Source organism: Ambystoma mexicanum, chromosome 3p, assembly GCF_040938575.1.
Source record: "Ambystoma mexicanum isolate Mex_15411 chromosome 3p, UKY_AmexF1_1, whole genome shotgun sequence".
Taxonomy (NCBI): domain Eukaryota; kingdom Metazoa; phylum Chordata; class Amphibia; order Caudata; family Ambystomatidae; genus Ambystoma; species Ambystoma mexicanum.
Window position 1 is genome coordinate 796030331 of NC_090925.1, and position 24885 is coordinate 796055215.

General features: G+C 47.5%; 1 protein-coding gene across 1 annotated transcript in view; it reads right to left on the reverse strand.

The window, feature by feature from the left end:
- Positions 1-24885, reverse strand: part of LOC138580896 (interferon-induced very large GTPase 1-like) — a 640286-nt gene that overhangs the window by 220728 nt on the left and 394673 nt on the right. The window contains exon 4 of the mRNA XM_069651803.1: positions 23596-23658. Coding sequence (XP_069507904.1) covers positions 23596-23658 — 63 coding nt within the window. The remainder of the gene's footprint in view (positions 1-23595; positions 23659-24885) is intronic.

Sequence of the window (24885 nt, forward strand, 5' to 3'; positions counted from 1 at the left end):
CGACCAGGAGTGGGGGCGACACGGGAGATAACGGACTAGGGAGGAAGGGGCCTCTCCCCCCCTCCCCCAACGGAACTACGGCGAGTATCAGCAGACAGGGCAATGGCTGGATACAATCCCAGTGACTGCGGAATACCTCCTTAACAGCTGCAATAACAACTGTATACCGCGCCAAGACGATAAGGTGGTATCCATAACCACCAGCCACCCCTACAACGCACCACCATGTGCTGGGCTTGGATCCTCAACTGAGCCCAACGACAGTGCAGGACCATCAGATAGGCCGAAGTAACAAGTGCCCAATCCCACGACAGCCTCGACATCCACTTTAAAAGGCAGTCGGGAGGGGCACCATCGCAGGAACTTCAGCAGAGAACTCAATTGAACAGTGACGATGCCCAAGAACTTTGGCTCCAAAAAGAACAGAAGCACTATGGACAAATTCACGACCACAATGCAGAAAGACATGGCTCATGAGGTCGAAGAGGAAATATATGTGCAGGAAAATCAAACCCTTCCAGCATCAATGATGGACCCCCAGGCCGTCTTCATGGCCATGCAGCAGGGCTTCGCTGCACTTAGAGATAAACTAGATGGAATCACAGCAAGCGTAGCCTCCATAAAAAACACAACCCGACAAGACCACCTCCCGTATGTCTGAGGCTGAAACAAGGATATCGGGCACTGAAGACGCCTTGGAAACTCTGAAGAACACAGTCTCTACTATGGCCATTGAACTGGGAACCATGAAATCCAAATGTGAGGACTTGGAAGCGAGGTCCCGTAGGAACAATATTCGCATTATCGGAGTCCCGGAAGATGCAATGAAAGGATCGATGGAGAGGGCGGTCGAAGACCTTCTGCGCACGCTACTAGTTGATCCAGGCTGGTCCCAGACGTTCATAGTGGAGAGGGCACACAGGTCACTCGCCCCGAAACCAAAGCCAGGGGCATACCCTAGGCCAATCATTGCACGCATATTAAACTACAGAGACAGGGACCTGATCCTAAGAACCTCCAGAGAGAAACAGGAGTTAAGATGGGAGGCTAATGTCATACGCATCTACCCAGACTTCACACTAGCGCTCCAACAGAAAAGAAAGCTCTTTACTGGGGTCAAGAAGATGCTCCGAGACCGGCAAGTGCAGTATGCAATGCTCTATCCCGCCAGACTTAAAATCTAACACCAGAATAAGTCATATTTCTTCACGTTCCCTGAGGAGGCAGCGAACTTTGTAGAAACACATATCCGCACAAACAATGGACAATCCTAAATAAAGGCTGTCAAAGTAAGTTGTGGGCCACATCACTGCCAGCACGTTAAATAAGTGAGATAAAGAGCAACGGGATGAGCTCCCTATGGAATCCCACGTCTGGGAGCAACGAAACGCAATCTTCAAACACTAGGGCACCAACAACCCTACACATCACAATGAGTGAGAGCAATGAGATTGAATCGGAAAAGACACTGACTTGTTATCAGCACATGCACTGGAAACGCTGCAGCCCCCCTTGTAGCAGGTGCTTAAGACATCGATGGGAGGGGAGGGATGGACATTTAACTGCACAGTTGAAGTTTGGGGAACTGTGAGGGAGGGTGGGAGGGAAGACACAGGGAATGCTGGGGGTATGTTATGTAAAGGAGGTTGGTAAAAGGAAAAGCACACAGGTGGTAAGCACGAAGGCACTAAAGCATACAACAGACGATTATTGGTATACGAACATTAGCAACCACTTCATGGACAATGGGTAAAAGTAGTTGTGACTACATCAATGTGTTAAGCTGGAATGTAAGGGGCCTCGGTTCTAAAATAAAGAAAAGGAAGATTATGGCATATCTCAACAGGCAAACAGCCAAGATTATCTTCCTACAAGAGACGCATATTGGACCAAGACAGGCCGAACAATTGATACCCAATTGGGGGGCTTATCAATATTTCACAACATACTCCAGATGCGCTAGAGGTGTCGCAATATTGTTGCATAAAACGCTACCGTTCCAATTTATAAAAGTTGAGTGCGATCCGGATGGGAGATATGTACTGCTACATGGTAATCTCTATGATAAAGAAATAGTCTTCCTGAATATATATATATGGCCCAAATACTGATCAACCAGATTTCTACTCTTCGGTTTGAGAAATTAGCGAGTTTCCCAACGGCTCAAGTGATTTGCGGGGGGGACTTTAATACTATATTAAATGTACAACTCGTTCGCACATCGACTAAATCCAGAACATTAACCAAAGCAGCGCAGTCAATACTCTCACATATATCGGACCTGAATCTGAGGGATGCCTGGATAACATTACACCCGGACATGAGAGAATACACATTATTCCTCGGTTCACGACATGCACTCCAGAATAGACCTATGGCTAATAGATACGGGTAGCATGGCATGGGTCACAGGCTCGCGCATTCACCCTAGGACATACTCAGACCACTCCCCGATACAATTAACACTGATAATCCCCGATAAACCTAATGACCGTCCACCATGGAGATTCAAGTCGGCAGCAGTAAAAGACCAGGTTTATAAAAACTCAATGGAACAACACATACGAGAATATTTTGATATAAACGAAAACTCGGTCTCAACCCAGGCTACTTTATGGCAGGCGTTTAAAGTATGCATCAGAAGTCAGTCGATATCCATAGAAGGAGGAATCCTGAACGATATTACGGGTAGACTACCCCGACTAGAGACGCAAATAGCAGCCCTGCAATCCCAATATGCACTTACCCAACTCAGCTCAGAAATCAAGACACAGCTAGATGAACACATGGAAGCAGCAGACCAAGAGGTCAGATACTTTGATAGACCTGTTGCGGCGCGTAGATACGGCGAAGGGGAACGACCTGGGAGGCTATTGGCCAGAACCGTGCGTGGTGAAAGGGGCCCCACGACCATACCCTGCATACTTACGGCAGATGGTACAGTAACCACTGACCAGATGAAACTGAAAGACACATTTTATGCATTTTACAAGGACTTATAGTCCCCACAGAGCACTGTCACAGAACCCGAAATAGAACATTATCACTCCCGAATACCCACAACCCTTATAGCAGAGGCCACTAGAGAATCGTTGGAGGAACCCATCACTGAAGCTGAACAAATTGAAGCAATAAAAGCACTCCCCAATGGGAAATTGCCTGGCACGGATGGGTTTGGAGCTGAGTTCTACAAAGAATTCTGTCATTTACTGGCACCCAGACTACATGCCGTGTGGAGGGAGGCAATACAAAAAGGGGAGCTCCCTGAAACCACAAGAGAGGCAATAATTAGACTCCTGCTCAAGTCAGAGAAACCCCCCGAAGATTGCGGGTCCTATCGACCGTTATCCTTAATAAACACAGATGCTAAGATCCTAGCGAAGATACTAGCTATTAGGCTCACACCGTTGATGACATATATGGTACATGAGGATCAACCAGGGTTTAAAACGGGAAGGTTCACAGCGACTAATATTAGACGATGCTACCAGATCATTGCCACAATACCTCTTGAGACCCAAGGGATAACGGTCTCCCTTGATATGCGGAAGGCATTCGACAGTTTCTTGGCCCTTTCTCTTTGGGGTGCTGCGGAATTATGGTTTCGGCCCACAATTCATAAAATGGATTAAAATACAATACACACGACCCCAGGCGAGGATTAGAATCAACAGATCCCTCACAGACATACTGGAACTGTTCGGAGGTACAAGACAGGGCTGTCCACTATTCCCGCTCCTCTTTGGTTTAGTCATAGAACCACTTGCAGACATTCTTAGGTCACGCTATAGTACATTTGGGATCCGGATCGAAGGTTAACTGCACGTCATAACACTGTATGCTGACGACATCCTATTATACTTAAAAAATCCTGATCACAAACTCAGCAAGGTCCTAGCAGAGGTGGAGAAGTTCGGCGAATACTCAGGCCTACGCCTTAACCCCAACAAGACTGAGATATTCCCGCTAAATGACAACACAATTCAACCCCGAAACCTGCATGGCCTCATATGGAGCCCGGTCCCCATCATATATCTGGACGCTCGCATAGCTAGGACAGCCCAATTGTCCCGCACTTTGAATTACAATACTCTGACAGAAGCACTATGCATCAAAATGAAGAGTTGGAGCGCCCTACCCATATCATTGATGGGGAGGATAGCGCTGATTAGAATGATTGTACTTCCGAAACTCTTACCTTTTCAGCACAGTTCCAGTCTGGCCTCGTCGAGCTCTGTTTTCCAAAATCAATAGTGCCTGCATAGCGTTCGTATGGGGTGGACATCTTAGATTAAGCTGGAGGGTCCTGTCTGATACGTATCCCAGGGGTGGGCTGATGGCGCCTGACATGGAAATATACTACCTTGCGGCGCAGGCGCACTTTGCTGCGGGCTGGGCCACAACCTTCATCAACCCAGGACCCCCACCCCCTCCACAGGGGAGCGAGAAGCGGTGTTGGCATTACAAAGGCTGACTAGGCCTACTCCCAAGCAATACAACACGATAAACCCAACTAAGGTCACGATCACGGCATGGTCTAAAATCACTGACGTATTTGAAACTAGTAAATTATACCATCCAAGCATGGCAATCTGGGGCGACCCACATACATCCGTATCCATTGAGGGTGAAGTGGCAATGCACTGGAGCGCTAAAGGTGTCACACAATGGGGGCAGCTATTCCCGGAAAAACACTTTATACTCTGGGAAGACATCAATGACATAGTGGTAAACACGAATGGGTATAAACAATATATGACCGAGTGGCCGACATTACACGCCATATGTTTCCATCATACCCAAACGAACCTGAAATCAACATGGCATTAGGCTATATACACAGGGGGGACTCAGAAAATAACGACCTCTGCTTTGTATAAAATTATAATACAGACACGACCGAGGGAGATCCACGCAGCCAAGGGCAGGTGGGAGCAAGATCTGGGGCAACTAATAGAAGATCAGGAATGGTTGCAGATATGCTAACTAACCAAGCAGATATCATGCAATTCAAGATTTAAGCTGATACACTATAAGATAATACACAAGACACATTAATCCCCAGAAAAGTTTAAGAGAATATACCCCTCCATGCCCGGCACCTGCACAAGATGCAACAGTGAAAATGCCAACATATTTCATATGTTATGGGACTGTAGAGAACTGAAACAATATTGGTCAGAGGTCTGCGGAGCACTGGACATGATGGCAGATCAACCGATGGAATGGTCTCCGCGAATATGCATGCTAGGGGCGGTGGGGAAAATGAACCCAACGTGGCGCAGATTGTTAAATTTGAGTCTGTTGGTAGCCAAAAGGGCCATATTGATGAGGTGGAAGAATTTTCAACCACCGACCAAAGAAGACTGGAACAAAGACATGATCTGGGCCAACGACACCGAGGAACTATACATTGACTCAGTGTTGCCCTCCTCCAAACCCAGAAATATATGGGCGAGGTATAAGCAATATTTGGCTGAGTTAACAGAACGGGAATGCCCAACCACTGAAGAAAGCTAACTGGTTTAAGTTGTATGACCACTAAATGACTGTTACAAATGTATGTGCATAACCAGTGTGCAAATATAAATAAAGCTGTTAAAAAAAAACTAAAAACAGAAAAAAACCACAGCATCTGAAAAAGGGCCATCTTATACTTAGGCAGTACCCCTGACAGAAGAAGCCGAGATGGAGGTCAGCGGGTGGATCGCATGGAAGTTTTAAACAGAAGGGTGATTTTTGGGTCTCCTCCAGATGATTTAATATAATTCTATGCCAGCAGACCAGGCAGGGTAGCTCGATATGGAAATATTTGTACAGGAGGAAAATGGTCAGAGGAAGAGTTTAACTTGCATATCATTGCCCGATGTTACTAGCAGGATTTTTCTCGATCAAATGCTTGGCAGGCGACAAGGTAACTTTTTAAATTCTCTGGCTGATGGACTACATCTCGGCAGTGAGGTGAGTCAATGGGGCATGTGATCCAAGATCCTACCAGAATTAGACAAGGATTTCTGCCATTACAGTATGGCTCACCAGATTCAGTGCAGGCAGATTATCTACTTCGGCTATCTAACATAGTTCTATTCAGGAACGCCAGGTACCTTTGCAACCACAACGTCTGGCGACTGAGACACATGTTTGAAGGAATGAGAAGGGAGAGTGATGTGTACGAGTCAAATCCTTTTGAATCTTAATTAAACACAGATTCTGAATTTCTACAGTTGGTGGCCAGATCTGGAGAGGATGGAGAGGGACACGTTTCTACTGCAGTGGGTTCTGATTAGGAGTTGCCACAATTTCCCATGATTTCCAGAGTTCTAGTCCAGACATGGTAACAAGAGGTAAAACTGGTCCCAGAAATCCTTTTTGGACAGTTTAAGACTTTTTTCCAACTCTGCTGAAACATTCTATAGCTTTTCCAATACTTCTACCCCAGGTAGTTAATCTTTTGACCAACCTACAATGGGCCTTTCATCCTAATAAAAGAGGACCGTCAGGCTAGTCTGGCCTGCAAGATTTCTGGAACAGATGGAGACTCCTTTTGGGAGGGGCTGAAATAAAGACTCTTTGGAACCAAGCAAGAACAACGCGGCAGCCATTGGTTATCTCAAATACCCGGTGCCTGGAAGGGGGGGGCGGGGAGGGGTTTACATTCCCATTCAGCAGATGTAGTGCATGTTTTGAAAGTTTAGTCTCAATTAGCAGTAGAAGGGGAGTCCTGTTGTAATGGCAAAATCATTTAGGTCAGGTATGTAGGCAAGCCACAAATAAACTGGTAGAAACCCAGTGGGAAGGAGGGAGGAAATCAGAAACCCTTGTCTGGGGTTTCTGAAAGGCATTAGAAAAAGGTAAACCCAGAGTAGCTAAATACACTACTCTTTGGGATATCTACGAAACCTGCCCAGATAACATGCAGTTGAATTTAAAGGATCTTTGTGGGACACTGGCATATCCTATAAGAGGGTATCAGATATTGCGTCTCTAGACGTTGACAAATATTAATTTTTTTCTCGAAGGAGTAACATTTCAGATTTCTTCGAGGACAAAGGTGGGGATTAGGTCCAACTCCTACATGAATTTTAGGGCATAACAATCGTGCATTGTGAGGCATCTCAAAGGCTATGAAAACAGGCCTTCTTCCTGAGCTGGCCAGATAGGTTGTCTGAAGCCCACCTTTCAAGAATGGTGTCAAGGGCCATCAATGTTGGTGCAAGGTTAGAGAATATCTTGCGAGTGGCTGACTACTTTTAAAAGAGTTCTATTTTAAACATTCAGATTAATGACCTTATTAGTTGGGAGTAAGCTTTGAACAAGCATATTACGAAGCCTCCGGTGTTGCTAAAGAATGTACATTTTCTATAGTATTACAAAACTTAATTCTGTTAAAGACTAGAGGCGAGTATTATCACACCGCTCAACGTTTAAATGATCATGGGTTATGAAGTTTACTATGATTTAACTGAAGAAAATGTTGGATGGATTTTGTAACGAAACAAATGCATCGAAAACATACTGAATGTTTTTTTTATTTGGGGGCTCACCCCCCCTAAAGACCTGTTTCCCTAGGTTTTTAATTCCCTCCCCACCCGTTTTAACCACTTACCTCGCCCCACCATATATATGAGATGCATTACTCGCTGTAATAGCATTTCTGATTGTATCTGCTTAGATTCACATGCTGTGCATATAGTCTGACATCTAGTGGTAATCGCGGAGTATTGCATCTTGTCTTTCGCGGAGCGAAAGGGGAAGTCGACATGGACGTGCCTGTAACACTATCCCTAACGTTACGTGTAGTTTACCCAAAATCCCTCACGCGTCAAGGTCCCTCCGATTGTATTTTTTCTGCCGTGAGGGAGCATTATGACTATTGTGAGGGAGTACAGAAAGAGAGATAGTAAAATGTCCATGTTCCTTCCATACGAGTGGGGAGGAAGGGTGGGCACATGTGAATCTAAGCAGATACAATCATCAGAAATGCTAGAGTAATGCATGTCGTCTGATGCTTGTGAATCTGCTTAGAATCACATGCTCTGCATAGATTAGCGAGATGTACCCATAGTTGGAGGAGGGAGGTGAGAAGTAACAGTAGTGAAGAGCTATCTTAGCACCGCTTGTCCCACCTGAAAATCAGACCTAGAGTAAGTATTCAGGCAGTAGTGTTTTGTAAAGGGGTGTACAGAACTCCAGGTTGCCGCCTTCAAAATGGACTTGAGAAGGACATTTGCAATGAATGCTATCAAAGCCCCAGTGTCCAGAGTAGAGTGTGCTCTAGGCTTGAAGGTCAGATCTCTCTTGGCAAGAGTCTAACAGAATGTGATGCAATTGACAATCCACTAGGAGATGGCCGATTTAGAGACAGGGTCCCCCTTCTTCACCAGCCACCACAGGTGGTACGAAAAACTGGTTGGTCTTTCTTAGTGGTCTAGTCTGTTCCAGATATGACAGCCCTACACACATCCAGTGTATGTAGGCTTCTTTCTGCCACGCTAGTGGGGTTCTGGAAAAAGGTGGGCAGTTTTATTGATTGGTTCACATGGAACTTTGAAATGAATTTGGGCACAAACCGTGGGTGAGTGCGCAGAACCACCTTGTCTTTGTGGATAGTGACAAATGGGTCTAGAACTGAAAGGGCCTGTAGTTCACCAACTCTTCTTATTGAAATGATTGCCACTCAGAAGGCGGTCTTTTAAGTGAGTGCTTTAAGGCTAGCCTTATGCATCGGTTCAAAGGGAGATCCCATATGTCTAGTTAGTACTACATTTAAGTCACATCCGGGAGCTCGGTTTAAAATGGGGGATGGAGTCTTTTAACCCTTTCCATGAAAGCTTTGATTGCTGGGATCTTCCACCACAACACATTCAGCCTATACCACGTCCCAGCAGAAAGAGCAGCTAAGTGGACTTTTAGGGAATTCAAAACCAGACCAGAGTCAAGAAGATGAGTCAGGTATAGTACAATACGAGTAGGAGAGCAGTCTATGGGATCTATGCTCTTGGAATTACACCAGATGACAAAAAGTTGCCACTTATTGGAGTAGCAATGTCTGGTGTTAGGCTTTCTTACTTTTAAGTATGTCCATGCAGCTCTGCGGAGGTTGGAGGTGCCTGAGCTCTATGACCTCAGGAGCCAGGCCGCTAAATTGAGAGTTTGCGGGCATGGATGAAGTGTTTCCCCCTTGTCCTGCAATAGCATGTCGTATGGTCAAGGCAGTTTCATTGGAGATTAGATCAACATCTCCATCAAATGGGCGAACCAGGGTTGGCGGGCCCATCAGTATCATGGTAACTGGTTCCTGGTGCATCTTGTGCACTAGCTTGTTGAGTAGGGATGTGGGGGGAGGGGGTAGCATAAACAAATTTCCCTGACCATGTTATCCAGAGACCGTTCTCCTTGGAGCGGTTCTGAGGGTACCTGGAGGCGTAATCTGGGCATTGTGAGTTCTCCAGAGTTGCAAAAGTCGATCTCTGGGAAGCCCCATTCTGCAAAAATGTTGGAGACAATGTCTGTGTAGTCTCCATTCGTACTCTGTGGGTAGAGGAAGTCTCTGCTGAGCACATCTGCCAGAAGATCGAGTTCCCCTGGAACGTGTTGAGCCCACTTCCAAATGTTCTGTGACAGTTTGGATAGCTCTTGAGAGTGTGTGTGTGTGTGTGTTAGGCAGAATCCTGTGCATGCTCACTTAGGGAGCAATACAGAAGATTAGAACTACAGGTGAGAGCAATAAATCCCCTTTGGTATCAGTCTGTACCACAAAGATTTAGTTGGTAGCTGTGGCTGAGCAGTCAGACCTATCTTAAGAGGGAGATAAGCAGTATTCAGGGTTTACACATTAGGTCTACAGTACTTGTGGTACAAGGAAACACTGACCAAAGCTTTGTATTAAGAAATAGATATATGTTTATTTTATACACTTCTAGTAAAACACATTAATCACAGTTATCAAGCAAATTAAAATAAGTCAACGAAAAATATACACACTCCCTATTTAAATTGAATACCAAGTGAACCAGAGTGAAAACTGAGAAAAACGGCACAGTAGAAACCACACACAAGGGATCCTCTAGCAATTTCTCACAAGAGAGGGAAAGCACAAGTTATACAGAAATAGCTTCTTACACACTCTAGCAACACTTCCCATAAGCTTGTGAACCAGATTAAGCAAGACAGTGCGTCAGTATAGAATATACTTTAATGAAAACTGAGCAAAATGGCATTTCACAAGGTTTAGAAAGGGGAAGAAAAAGGTAGTTATACGAAGCAGGTGCACCAACACAGTTCTAGTTGAAAAGCAATCTAAAGAAGGCAGTTCTAACAAATGTAGCCAGAGTCAGTAGGCCTGTACCAGAGTCAGTGGTACAGGGGGGCAAGGGCCCAGGAGCAAAATGTTCTTGTAGCTGCAGTCAAGCCTTTGGTTAACGATTTTGAAAAGGTGGATGCAGAAGGTGAAAGACAATGATAAGAGAGAGGGGCAGCCTACCCAACAGGTAGGTAAAGGATTTAAAACACATTTAGTTCTACCGTGAAGAAAGAGCAGCCTGGCGGAACAATGTACCTTTAAAATGAAGAAGTGGCTCCTGCGGTGGCGGTTGTTCCTGGTAGTTCCTGCAGTTCGGGGGATCCAGCAGAGGAAGAGGCTCTCGTCGTGGGGGAAGGTTCGAGTTACTGCACTACCCAGGGAGGAAACCAGCCGCGGTGCTGCCCGACGAATAAAAGGTACGCTTCTTTAAATCGCGGTCCGGGTGGACTGGTGCCTGGCTATCCGGCCTCAGAGTACAGAGTACTGGGTACTGGCGATTCGACCAAGGCAGGTCCAGGAAGGCGATTGTCAAACTGGTTGGCCCCACCAGCTCAAGGGAAGAAGGCTCTTGCAGATGAAGATCTTCTCTCGTGGTGTGGAGAAAAGTGGTGAGACGCTGCAGCAGGGCTTCACCGGTGGTTCAGTCATTGCAGATGTCTTTGGCTTCTCTCCTCTCTGGCTTCTTCGTTCCAGTGGCGACGTCTTGCTCTTCCAGTCCTCAGGACCCTGCTTTTATACAAAAGGAGCCCCATTCATACAGCCTAGCTGTCACTCACACAGTGGAGTGGTCATCTTGGCGGGAGACCCTCCAGCCTATCAGGATAGAGTGCGACCTGGGTTGCGAAGGCAACCCTGTCCAGGGGTCCTACTCCCCCTCCTACACAACAGACCCACCCCAGACTCAGTGGCGCCGAAAGGAGGGCTTCTTGGCAGAAGCCCGCCAAAAGGACGAACAATGGATCGCCGACCTGGGTTAGGAGTTTAGAGAAAGACACGATAAAGAAGTTATATTGAAGTTCTGGCAAATAAAACCTACCGGAGTAAAGTTAATTTTAAAAGACACTGGCGGTCTGTTAGAGGCTATCAGAAAATGTGGTAGCCTCGAACAATGGGAAAATCCCATAGGGAAATATTTGCGGTCCAATATTTACAGTAGTAACCACTGCCACCAGCCAGAAACTTTTGAGAGAGGGACTGTACGGTACCCTCTCGAAAATGAACATAAGGGAAAAACTATTAACCCTTCCCATTACCTCCATAGTAAGATGGGTTGTACTGGTTTAGTTCACAAAAATTGACTAGTAAAGTCAATGGGGACTTAACATGCCCTGGGAGACAGTAGTCAGTCCAAGGGTATGGAGTCTATGTTTGGAGGTCGCTACGACACCCCTGTGTCACTGCACGGAGGGTGCTGTGTAACACATGTGAATAAAGATAGTTCCTATGGGGTTGAGAAAATCCCATAGACCATAAACACAAAAATAGCCTAGAACACACATAGCAAAAATGCCTAAGCGTGGAAAAAAGAGTCATTCTTTGCAGGAAAAAAAGAAACAAACCCTTCAAATCCAGCAAAGCTGCTGGGGAACTCTATAGGTAATTAGCCATAGAATGAGAATCCTCCCCAACAGTGTGCCCCCCTGTTTGTTCAGGTAAAACATGGCCGTGGTGCAGTCTGTGAGGACCAGAACTGTCTTTCCCTGTAACTGTCTGAAAAGCCTTCAGAGCCTTGAATAACGCTAACAGCTCCAACAGGTTTATGTGGTTGGATGCTACTGCTGGGGACCAAACACTGTGCACCGTCTCCTGAAGGAGGTGAGCCCCCATCCTGTGAGAGATGCGTCCGTAGTGAGTGACTTCTGCTGCAGGGGTAGTGAAGTTCTTCCCCTTCAAGAGGTTTTCCCTCGACTACCACTGGAGAAAGTGTGAGAGAACGAGGGCTGCAGAGACAACCACTAGATCGTCCCATTGTCTGTTGGCCCAACACCATTGGCTGTTGAGGCACTCTTGCATGGGGCGCATGCGCAAACGTGTCTGAGGGACTAAATAAATGCAGGATGCCATCATTCCTAACAGTCACATGGCCTTGGCTACCGTCAACTCTTGACTGGCTACATTCAAGGGATGATTTGAGGGATTTGAAACAGCATGTTTTTAACCCTCTCGTTGGAGGGGAAGACAAGGCAGTCTTCTGTCTGAATTAGAGCCCGCAGAAATTGCTGGACTTGGCGGGGGTCTAGGCTGGACTTCATCTCGTTTATCGAGAATCCCAGACTGAAGAGTAGATGTATCGTCTTCTGGGTGTTTGACAGGCATGTTCCGTATGTGTCCTCTGTTATGAGCTAGTCGTTGAGGAAAGGATTATCTGGGATGAATTGCCTGCGCAGGTGAGCTGTCGCTACTGCCAGCACCTTTGTAAATACCCTTGGGGCTGAGGCAATGCCGAAGGGAAGGACCTTGAACTGATAGTGTTTGTTTTCTATCATGAACCTTAGGTATTTTCTGTGTGCCGGCAACATTAAAAAGATGCATACTTGCATATTTCATGTCCAATGTTGCCATGTAATACCCCTGTGTTAGTAGAAGGATTACCTCTTGCAGCGTTATCATTCGAAACTATTGTGGTTTGACAAATGTGTTCGCTGGGCGCAAGTCTAGCACAGGGCGCATGGTGAGATCCTTTTTGGGTACAAGGAAGTACACCGAATAAATACCCTTGTTTACCTGTAAAACGGGTACGACTTCGACTGTGCCTTTTTCCTGCAAGATCTCGACCTCTTGCCGCCTGGACTTTGGAGGTTGATATTGAGGTGGGCGGCTGAACTAGATACAATAACAGTGGGTGACTGCCTTGAGCACCCACTGGTCTGTGGTAATTCCCTCCCACGCGTGTAAGAATGATGTTATCCATCCACCGACCGGGGAGGCATGGGAGGGGACCTGGATCTCCAAGTCATTTCTGATTGGTGGCCGGGAGCCTCTAGGGGTGGCATTGCGATCCCTTCCTTTGTAACAGCGCTGTCCTCTAGGCGGATACTGGTTTGAGGCAGCTGATCCCTGTCCCGAGGACCATGTGTTGCCTCACCAGTGGACAAGGGTACCCCCGCTCGCTTTCTAGTTGTAGTCACCACAAGGGAATCTGGGGTGGCATGTCCCCAAATGTAGAGAGGATCTGTAGGTGAGGGGCGAAAAAGTTTCTCCACCCATGGGTTCACAGCCCTTGTTTGTGAAGGTGTAAGCAAAGAAGGGACGATACGCTGTTTAATGGAGTTCAGTAAAGGTATAGCCTGACTTGCAGGTGGCTTCCCCTTCAGAATATCTTCCACAAAGTCAGTGTCTTGCACTACTTCTTGCGTGGCAATCTGAAAATGTTCAGCCGCTTTTTTCAGAATGGCAATAAATGCCATCTGGTCATCTATGGGGGATGCCCGTCTAACAGTTGGAGATGCAGAAGGATCCATGCATATTGTGTCTGGATCTGCGGTATTGGTGGATGACATCCATGGTGGGTTATCCACTGGTGGCTCATCCCCCCCCCAATGCTGGGGCCTAGTCAGTGGAGTCCTCAAAGGGATCATATTCCTGTGAAAAAGGGTCCTGAGGAACCTCTTCCTGATCCGTCAAGACAAACACATCCTCATGAAGTGGGCAGGAGGTCCTCTGAAATTTAGAAGCACTGGGGTAAAGGTCCTCCTCACTAAGCCTTTTAGGCATGGTAAACCTTTCTGAAAAGTCCATGAATTTTGAAAGTCTATCCATACACCCCTCAAACCGATCTCTGGTCCATAAGGAGGAGCCTGAGGGGTGTAGGTGGGCAGTGGGGGGAGAGGGCTCCTCTTGGGGGGGTGGGGGTGATCTACATCTAGACAGTCGAGATTTATCTGAGAGAGTTTTAGCTAGTGGCCCTCAGAATAGTCTTCCTGCCTTTCTCGGGGTGTGGACGTGCCTTTTGACATGTCTTTGGGCTTATTAGCCACCAAAACAATCTTCGCGAGACTCTTGCGGATGTTTGGCTGTTCTAGTGGCTTCGCCGTAGCTTTTGACGTTGCCAGAACCTTCTGTGTCGGCACGCTTTAAGGTGTCTCGACAGCCTTATGAATTTTGGTGCTGACCCCTTGTCAGTGGAGTGCCCGGACGCGTGCCGCTTACGCAGTTGTGGGCAGGGCTGCCGACCCTGTGGATCGGCGGGTTCCGTCGAAGAAATCAGCGTACCAACTGGTCTGACCGTCCCGACAAGTCCTTCGAGGCAGTACGGTGGGGTTGTGCGTTTACCTTTGTGAGTAGTGGATATGTCCCTGTCGCTGGGATGTACATTCGCCAGAGCTGTCATTTACCTGCCGGGGCAGGACGGCTCGGAGTGTGGTCGCTCTGAAGATAGGTCTATGGCATCCGTGTCAGAGCCACGGCTGTCGGTCAGTTAGTCACTCTCTGCGCCTGTGGTGGCGGGGGAGCTACGCTCAGCCTGCATCACGGCGTAGGCCGCCCACCGTTTAACTCTATGCTCTTTAATCCTCTTAGTACGCAAGAGCTGACAGGACCGACAAGACGCCTCGTGGTGATCTTGAGGAAGACTTATTGCACCTGCAGTGCATGTCCTTCCAAGGATACTTGCCTTTACAAGAAGGGCAAAATTTAAAAAAGGTGTCCTGTCCATAGCTCAGGTTTATAGCGACAGCAAAACCTAAGGGGCAAAGAGAAGGGAGAAGGAAATACATTATTAAAAAGAAAGATCCCCAGACCCCACTCCACCTACTGGATATAATTTGCAATTTGTAAGAACTCTGTATAAGGCGACCAGCTAGATGGGCGGGAAAAAAAACAATCTGAGGGACCTCGACGAGCAAGGGATTTTGGGTACACTACACGTCACATTAGGGACAGTGTTACAGGCACGTCCATGCGACGTCCCCTTTCGATCCTCGAAAGGCAAGATGCAATGCTCTGCGATTACCACTAGATGTCGGACTATATGCACAAAATTACAATTGAATGGGTCCAGATAAAGATGTGCTAAAAGAAACACTCATAAACCCTATTACCCTCTGCATACAGAAAAGAAAAACTCAGTCTACTTCTGAGAAAAGATGGTTTGTTAATCTTTTTCAATTTTTATAAATTGGTATAAAATGGAAATTTCTTTCAATAATATGACATCACAGAAAGTCTCAACAAAAAACTTACAGTCTAAAGGATTTACAAAACAGAGCCAGATGTTGTCTGGTAGAACTGTCAATTTTTGTGTGCAAGACAAACTTCATCACAGTTGTTGTTTGTCACAACAATTCACATAATACAATATATAACAAAAAACACTTTCACATAGTAACAACAAAACAAAGGTTGTGGAAAGCAATCGTTCTATTTGGTGGTAAGCAGTGGCAATGCACTGTGGTTAAGGGTGCGTCTACACCGGGGTGTTTCAGCCGTTTAGGAGAGCCTATTTAGCCCAATCTTGTACACGGTCTTCATCAGGACGAAATGCTGTACGTTATGTATTGCGTCCTGTTGGCAATTATTTCCACTGGCACTATTTTCTAGAGACTGCTAGGCGTAGTGAGGATCTCAATGTGGTCCTCCGTAGTCGAGGCTTGTAAACCTGAGATTACTGATGTTTACAATTTCAAGATGTAATCTGTGTGGATGTTCGCACAAAGATGAGCTGGACGAGTGTGTTCCTCGCTCGAGAGGTGCCGAGTCACTCCGCGGCTCGGTGGGGGTCTAGCAGCATAGCGTTGGTACCAATTGGGTTTTTTTTGGTCTGGATGCTTTGTATCTAAATGTGTATATCTTTTCATTGTACATTGTTTTTCCTAGCTATGTGATTCTAAGCAGGTTCAGAAGCAGACTTTTTTTTTTAAAAGAAGAAAAATTTGTTTTTTTCGATGTATTTGTTTCGGTTAAACAATCCATTTCAGTAAAATCACTGGGTATCTGTTATGGAACAAGTTACTATTGTTCTCCAGCATGGGTCTGGCATGGATTCACATGCTCATGAATATTCCCCATCGTCAGGCCGGGAATCCACAGTAAAAGAAAAAAACTGTTCAATTTCACTTACAAACTGTCTTTCTCCTCTAAACCAATCACTGTACTCTGGGTCATACTGCCCCCAACCAATTACTTCCCTCTCCCTAAGACCCTCCTCAGGCAGCCATCTTCAGATATGGTAGCATGTAAAGTGGCAGTATGACCAAGAAGAGCCGCAGAGGGACAGGAGGGAGGGCTTGTATGTGAATCCATGCCAGACCCACTCTGGCATGGATTCACATGAATAAAGAATACATAGCTGTACAACATTACACAACCACGGGAGGTGTCAAGGCTCAACAGAAGCAAATACTCTTATCTCTGGAACAGGCTCACCTTCAAGCGAACAAGTTGCGTAGCGCTGGTTGGCCGACCCTGGACTCCTCCCTGGAATTCCTGTTGACGCAGTAGAATCTTGTGAAGGTAGGCATAGACCTCCCCGTAGCAGCCCTGCAGAAGTCCAGCAAGGGCACACCAGACAGGAACGCAGTCATCGAAGCGATCGCTCTGGTGGAATGTGCTCTCGGACAGCCGGGCAGCGGTCGGTTTGCCAACCGATGACAGTGTGTGATACAGCTGGAGAGCCACCTGGAGATGATAGCTTTGGACAAGGCCTTCCATGGTTCACTGGACCAAAGTTCATGAATAGTTGAGACGCCTTCCGGGAGCTCTTTGTGCGTGCCACGTACAACTTCAGAGCATGAGCCACATCCAGCGAGTGCAAAGTCCTTTCAGCCGGCGACAAAGGTTTCGGGAAGAACACAGGCAACACCAAAGCCCAAAGGTGGAATTCCGACTGAACCTTTGGCATGAAGGATGGGTGCGTCCGCAGCACCACCCTCGAGTCGTGAAAGGTTATATACAGCTGTTTGCAGGACAGGGCCTGCATCTCACCCACCCTCCTGGCAGATGTGATGGCCACGAGGAAAGCCATCTTGCATGATAGGAATCGAAGGGGAAACCCATGAGGCTGGTCAGTACCACGTTGAACTCCCACGCCGAGGAAGGCACCTTCAACGGCGCGAACGATCGGAACAGTCCTTTGAGGAACTCCTTGATGAGACGGTGGGACCAAAGAGAAGACAGTCCATGAGACCTGGTGTAGCGGGAGATAGCCACCAGAGGCACCTTGATAGAGATGTGCACCAGCCCCGCCTTGGCCAAGGACAGCTGGTATGGAAGAATCTGCAGGGCTGTGACCCTCAAAGGATTGCTCTGCATCTGACACCACGTAGTGAAACACTTCCACTTGTGTCCGTAGCACCTAAGAGTCGACAACCCTCTGCCAGGACCTCCCTGCAGTCCGCCAGCAACTCCTACCCTCCAAACTCTAGGGCTGCAGGAGCCGCCAAGCCTTCAGGTTCAGCGATCCTGGGTCATGGTGCAGGATTGCACCTCCTTCTCTGGTGAGCAGATCCGCGACCACTAGCAGCTTTACTGGAGGTGACGTTGACAGGCTGAGAAGGTCCGGGTACCAAATCTGCCTGGGCCACACCAGGGCGATGAGGATCATCCTGCATCGGCAGCGTTCAAGTTGACTGATGACTGGCAGCAGAAGAGCCAACGGAGGGAACACGTATAGGAACAGACCTTCCCACGGGAATGAGAACGTGTGACATGCTCCTCAGCTGGTGGAACCTGCTGGCGAACTTCTGGCATTTGGAGTTTGTCGCCGTTGCAAACAGATCGATCTGGGGTCTGCCCCACTTGCAGAAGAAGCGATCCACCTGGTCCTGTCGAAGTTTCCACTCGTGGCAGGAGTGCAGTTCCCTGCTGAGGGAGTCGGGTGAAAAAGGGATGAGGAACATCCATTGGTCGACGGCCCAGTGCCACAATGCCTGCGCCTCTTTGGAGCGCGCCAGGGATCTTGTGCCCCCCCGTTTTCTGATGTAGAACATCATGGTGTTGTTGTCCGTGAAGACCCTCACCACTTTGCCCTTGAGGGACAGAAGGAACGACTTGAGGCCCCAAAACACTGCCCGCAGCTCCAGTATATTGATGTGGAGATCTCTCTCCTCCGGCAGCCACATGACTCTGGCGTGGAGACGTCTGGTGTGGGATCCCCAGCCTTCCAAGGAAGCATCCGTGGTGACCGTCTCCTGGTACGGGGGACTCAAAGGCTGTGTCCCCGGCAACGTTTAGGCGAATGCCCCACCACCTTGCCACTCGACCAAACTCTTCGTCGAGGCAATCTTGAATGTGAAGCTCCCGGGCATCTGAATCCAGCGAGCGTCTAGGAACTCCTGAAGGGGTCGCAGCCGCAACCTGCAGAGCCGGATCAGGTAGATGCATGACAACATCATGCCAAGCAGAGACATGATGGTCTGCACAGCGTTGCACTCCAGTGCCAACAGCCGTTGCACCTTGCCTAGCAGGGCCACTATCCGCTCCTCGGAGGGAGCCAACAGGCAGGAGTCCGTGTTGAGTCTGGCCCCCAGGAACAGCGCGTTCTGCTATGGTATCAAGCAGAACTTTGGATAGTTGACGAAGAACCCAGATCCGTCAGCACCCGGACGGACCCCTCCATGTGTTCGACGGCCAGTTCCCTTGACTTGGCCTGGATGAGCCAGTCGAGGTACAGGTACACATGTATCCCTTTTAGACGCAGATGGTCTGCCGCTGGTGCCAGGCACTTCGTAAACACCCTGGGCGCGACTTCAGTCCAAAACGAAGGGCCTTGAATTCATAGCACCTTCCCTGTACTATGAAGTGCATGAATTTCTGATGCTTTTCGTGAATGGGGAAGTATGCATCCTCCAGATCCAGCGATGTCAGAAAGTCCTTCTTCCAGTTGGCCGAGCAGGTGCTGCAACGTGACCCTCCTGAATTTCTGTAACTTGAGGTATTTGTTAAGGCGCCGCAGGTCTAGAATTGGCCTACAGCCCCCGGTCTTCTTTACCAAGTATCTGGAGTAAACTCTAGAGCCCCAAAGTCGCTTTGGAACCAGCTCTATGGCCCCTTTTCTTATTATGGCCCGTACCTCCTGCAGGAGCTGAAGGATGTGCTGCTCTTGCCGGGCCACCGGAGGTATCCATTGACACTTCTGCTGGAACTCTAGAGTGTCCGCGGGCGAAAGCACCCAACAGTCGGTGGAGATCTTCATCCACTCGCTGATGAAGCCCACCAGCCGGCCTCGCACTGGGATGCATGGGTGGGGGCCCGACGTCCTGGCCCTTTCAATCTTGCTTTGGGGGCCTGCGTGCCGCCTTGGGAGCGACGACAACTACCTCCACCGAAAGGCTTGGAACGGCACCTGTAGGCCTCCTGGGTCGTGGAACTGGAGGGCTGGCAGTACAAAGAGGACCCGCCGCCGAAAAGATTCGACAGTCTGCCGGACTTCCCACCGGAGGCACGAAAGAAGGGCAGTGTTGTTGAAGAGTGCCCAGGGCACTCGCCGTCTGTGTCCGTCTTAATGGCCTGAAATGATTCATCAACGGCCTTCCCAAAGAGGTTCTCCCTGTCTAAGGGCATGTCCCGCACCCTCGTCTTGACCTCCTTACGGAAGTTGGTGTCCTCCAGCCAGCCACGTCATCGGAGACAGACACCACTCCCCATCTGCCGGAACCCTGTGTCCGCAACATCCAGGGCCACAGTGATGTCATGGTCCGATGCCACCTCCCCTTCCTGGAGGATGGAAAGAGCCTTGACCCGCTTGTCGTCGGGTAGAAACTCCAGCAGCTGGGGCATCTTATACCACAGCTCCCATCGTATCTGGCCAGGATTGCAAGTGTGTTAACTGCCTTGACTGTTCATACCGCCGAATAGATCACCTTTCTTCCCATGACATCCAACTTCTTCCCCTCCTTTTCCAGCGCAACGGAGGATGAAGTCGAGGGGTTAGAGGACTTCTTACTCGCTGCCGCCGAAACCACTGAGTCTGGGGAAGGCTGCGAACGTAGGCACTTGTGTAACGCTCACCTGATATCCACGGGGACGCCACTCAGCCGGCCCGGACTTCCGACCACTTCGAACCCTTCCCTGGACTTGCACAACCAAGCACTGGGCCTGAAACACAGTATTATCATAGGTCAATTCCCCATTGGTCTTGCTTGTCTGGCCCCCCTTTTCTTCCATGGGTCCCAACCTTCCCCCGGACCTCTCCTCACCTTTTTCTTTGATGTGGGGCGCTCTCCGTCCTGCTTTCGATGCAGGGGTGCGTTGGGTGATGCGGGCTGGAGGGTGCCTAGTTGCTTCACTGGCACGGGCCCGGTGGACGGGGCTTGCTGCGGCTTCAGCCCAACCGGTAATTGGAATGAGTCTTACAAATGTTCTGATGGCTCTAGTCCCTTTAATACTGTGTCTTTCTTTCATTAGGTGAAGGTCATGAGGATGGTGACGCGCTGCTGAAGTAAGTAGGAATGCAGAGCGTGTTGCTTATTGGCTTCCTTAGCACTAACCAATGTTCGTCATTTCCGTGTCCTTTTAGGTGCCGCAGTAACCCAGCATGGAAGCGAGCGGAGGAGATGAGCTGTGGTGAGAATGCGCGATGTGCGGCGCCCCTTAAATGTTTTGCGCTAACCTGATGTGTCTTTTCCCCTTTTTCAGATCGGCGGGATGCTCCGGAGCAGAAGTTGTCCGATCGACGGGAGTTCAGGTAAGGATTAAACTCCATTTGCAAATTCGAGAGAGCTAAGTATTGCAGAATGCTTACTAACGTCTTTTCTTCTATTCTTCTCCCCTTTGGTGGGGTGCGGCGTGCCGAGATGGAGATGACTCTGCCGTAGGAATCCGCAAGACTGAGAAGAGTTGGATGCTCTTCGAGGTGAGTATTGGCAACAAAGTTCTTATTTTTGCAGGTGCGCTGGCGCTGAAGAAAGTGGGCCTCTTCAGGAGATCCGAACACAGCGAGTGTCACGCTACAATTGCAGAGAAATGCAAAGCATGTTTCTCAGGCCGGGTGTGGTTTAAATAGTCTGTAGGTATCCCAGAAATCCCTGGGCTGAGCCACACCTGAAAGACTAGACCGCTCATCCAGTTCAAGGAACTGAATTACATGGGGGCATCCATTGCCCCATAATACATTGCAAGTCCAATACTAAGTGTATCTCAGGACTGTGTGTGACCTTGGTGCCAAAGGCGCTAAGTCTGAGTCCAAGTAGGTGTCTGGGGAGATGGAGAGGGCGTTAGGGGCTGACTAGGTGGCCGTGACCTAGCTCCAGCCTGATATGCCGAGGGCAGGAATCGTGACAACTTGGGTGCGGACTCCAGAAACTGGTACTTGTTCTCTAGCCTATCCCTCTTGGCTGGAGCTGAGGCTGGGTTTCTCATCAATGCTAGGCCCTCGTCCCAAATGTCATCCAGGAGAGGATTCCTTTTGGCCTTGCGCCGTTGGTATATAAATCCTTCCTTCTTCGTCTCTTCCAGCGTCAGTTGGAAGAGCTCGGACGCTCTGGCGACCACGGCATGGAAAAAGGCCACTTTTTCCAGGGGAGAAGCCCTTGGCTGCAGCGAACCACCCACTGTGGTCATGTCGGTGGAAGTGTCCGTAGTTGCCACATCCGTCCCTGTGTCCCTTAAGGGCACGTCTGGAGGTTGATGCAGCGGCGTAGGGTGCCGTCTCCTCTGTTTTGCCACAGGCTGGCTCGGTGTCACCGGGGTTGGATGCGCCGCCAGCATTCACTTCTGGATTTCCGACACTAGGGTGTGTAGGGTCAAAAGTATGTCCAACGATACATCCCTCTGAGGTGTTGGGGGGGGACCGAGGGGGGGTTAGGCCTGCTGGGCCCAGCGACATTGTGGCATTTCCATCTGTCATCATCCCCCTCAACGTTTCCGCCGTCTTTGTTCCCCATGTCCTCCTGGACTTTGTGAACTGACACCTGGTCCTCCTTGTCCGAGGAAGAAATATCTGTGCCCTGGAGTACGGTTGAGACCTCTACCCCCTCCACCCCCCTTTTTGCATCCTGAGGGGTCGTTTTCGGGCTTGGGGATGGCATACTCTTCTCCGGTGTCTTCTGCACCGGCTTGACCGAGGCCTCCCGCCTCGGGGGCAGGGGTACCCTGGGCTCTTTTTGACAAAAATAGAACTTTATTGAAAAAAAGCGCAAAAATGTAGAAAAGCTCACTGAGCAAAACGCGAGGACTCCCAACACTTGAATGTGCTGTAACAATCGGAAGATGGCTGCCAGAGGAGGGGCTTAGGGTGAGGGCAGTCATTGGCTGGGTGCAGTATGGTCCAGAGTACAGTGATTGGTTTAGAGGAGAAAGACAGTTTGTAAGTGAACGTGAAACTTTCTTTTACCGAGAATTCACGGCCTGACGACGGGGAATATTCATGAGCATGTGAATCCATGCCAGACCCCATGCTGGAGAAGGTAGTAAATGTGATCTGCAGGTAAGATGCGATGGTTTATGATGTCCTATTTGGGCTTTGCCTCTGGTTAAGCTCTGCAAATAGCCTTATGGTGCAGTCGGTGATAAGTTTTATGTGCTAAACTCAGAACTTTGAGGATAGGTCCTGCATTGTGTAATATTGTGTGCATTTCTTTCTCCGCCCTTTTAAAGAAAAGTCTGCGTAAAGCATAAAAATGCTCCAGTCTGGTTATTAAATGGGTAATCAAATATTATTTGTTATAAATTGGTAAGGAATTGCGACTATTTTTCATAAAACACTCAAATTGTGATTGGAAAGAATAGTATGAAAATCAAAAATGTGAATTTTAAGTCAGTCTTAGATTTTTAGTAACCTACAGCGCATGCTATTTTTATGAAGAATCCTTTTGCAATATGAGTTTATAGCCTGTACCAAATAAAACATTTGCAACAAACAGGAGTATGCGCCTCAAATCTGAAAAGATTCTAAGCAGCATTATATTCTCATGGCATGTAGTCAGCATTAGACAAGAAAGCTTCAATTATACTTACACTTTTATGTACTCCCTTTAGTGTGGGAAACAATTCCAAGCCAAGCTAAAGTTGCATGCCCTAATCTTCTGCTTAAAGTCTAGAACAAAATCACTTCATAAAACATTAATGGCATAGAAGTGAAGTTGGATAAAGGAGAGGATAGCTTCTTATGGATTGTAAGAAGACTTGTTTTCTTCTACTGCACCAAATGTTTTCAAATGACAGAACTATGAAATATTGAGGCATGACCCCCCCCCACTTGTGATCAAAGAAATAAGACAGGAAGGAAATACATTAAAACAAAGAAATAGGAAAAAGAGAACATGAAATAAACATGAAGATGAACAGAATGAAAGAAAATGCTTTTCAACAATGGTGGAAGAGCTGCAGGCATGGGCACATTAAACCTAAAGACATACCTTCAAATTCTTCATCCTTGATTTCTTTTTCACTCACTTGCTCTTTCCCATCAGTTATCAGTCCTTAAAAGTAAGATCAAGAACAGATCTACATTAAGAACATAACCACGAAGATCACACAGAGCGCCAGCTATAAAGGAACCAAATACACAATGGAAATGGGGCTTCGAGAATGGAATTATTAATGGAAGGACACTCTTAATTTTATGGAGTATGTGCAGCATGTGTGCGTGTATGAAATCAAAACACTTGGAAGAATAATGTTGATGCATAAAATATGCATATACAAGACTCTGGGTAAGTTCACAGGGATAGTCATATAGCTTTGCGATTAATAAAATACCATCCAAAACAACTTTACCAAAATACAAGCATGTGACCATGCATGGTACCAATGGCTGATAAAAGTGTCTCACTTGGAATGGTTTCACCTAAATGGGAAGTTCCTGACTTCTTGCATCTTTTAAACATCACCCTATGCTCCCGAATGTTTTTTTTTCCCCAAGGGTACTGGATACACACCTACCTGCTTTAGTTTGCAGGTGGAGAAGTTCATTGTTGGACTTGAAAGCCCCAGGACAAACTAGCACCAAAGCATAATATACCCAAACACCCCCGTTGGTACTTCCATGGACATTTGACTTGGGTAAGATAATTTTTTAACAGCTGCAATTTGGCCTACCTTCTTAGCCAACATATTTTTTTTTAATCAATGTTTGCGAGATGGAGATAAGCTCCAAGTTTTGAAAAAGGTCTTAAAAATGTCAGATACAGCCATAGCTATAATAGAGGGTGTATGAACACAGGACCTTGAACCCTTGGTAACTCCACAACCAAATAATACTCGGGCCATTTTTTAACCACAGGTAATCCTCTTAACAAACAAGGATAAGCATGTGTCTGATACTCTAAACTGATTACTGGTATGAATTGTCAACTGCCAATTAGATATGGATCAAACATTTTTGTCAATAGGGTAAGAGTTATATTATTTTTACATAGATGCATTATTGATTTTGATCTTGTAGGAAGAACAAAGAAACTAAAATGATGTTACAGATGGGAGGAAGAAACCTCGAGAATATATATAAAGTGGAATCATCCAGGTGATGATGAAAAGGGATAAATGACAGACTACAAATGATGTATAATTGATTGGTATAATAAGACAAGATATACTAAAAGATTGTTCATTATCTATTGTAGACAGAAATAAAAACACAAAGAACTGAATAGACCGCTCCTGAAGAAGGGAAACAATTTCCCGAAATGCATAGAGCTATACAGAAG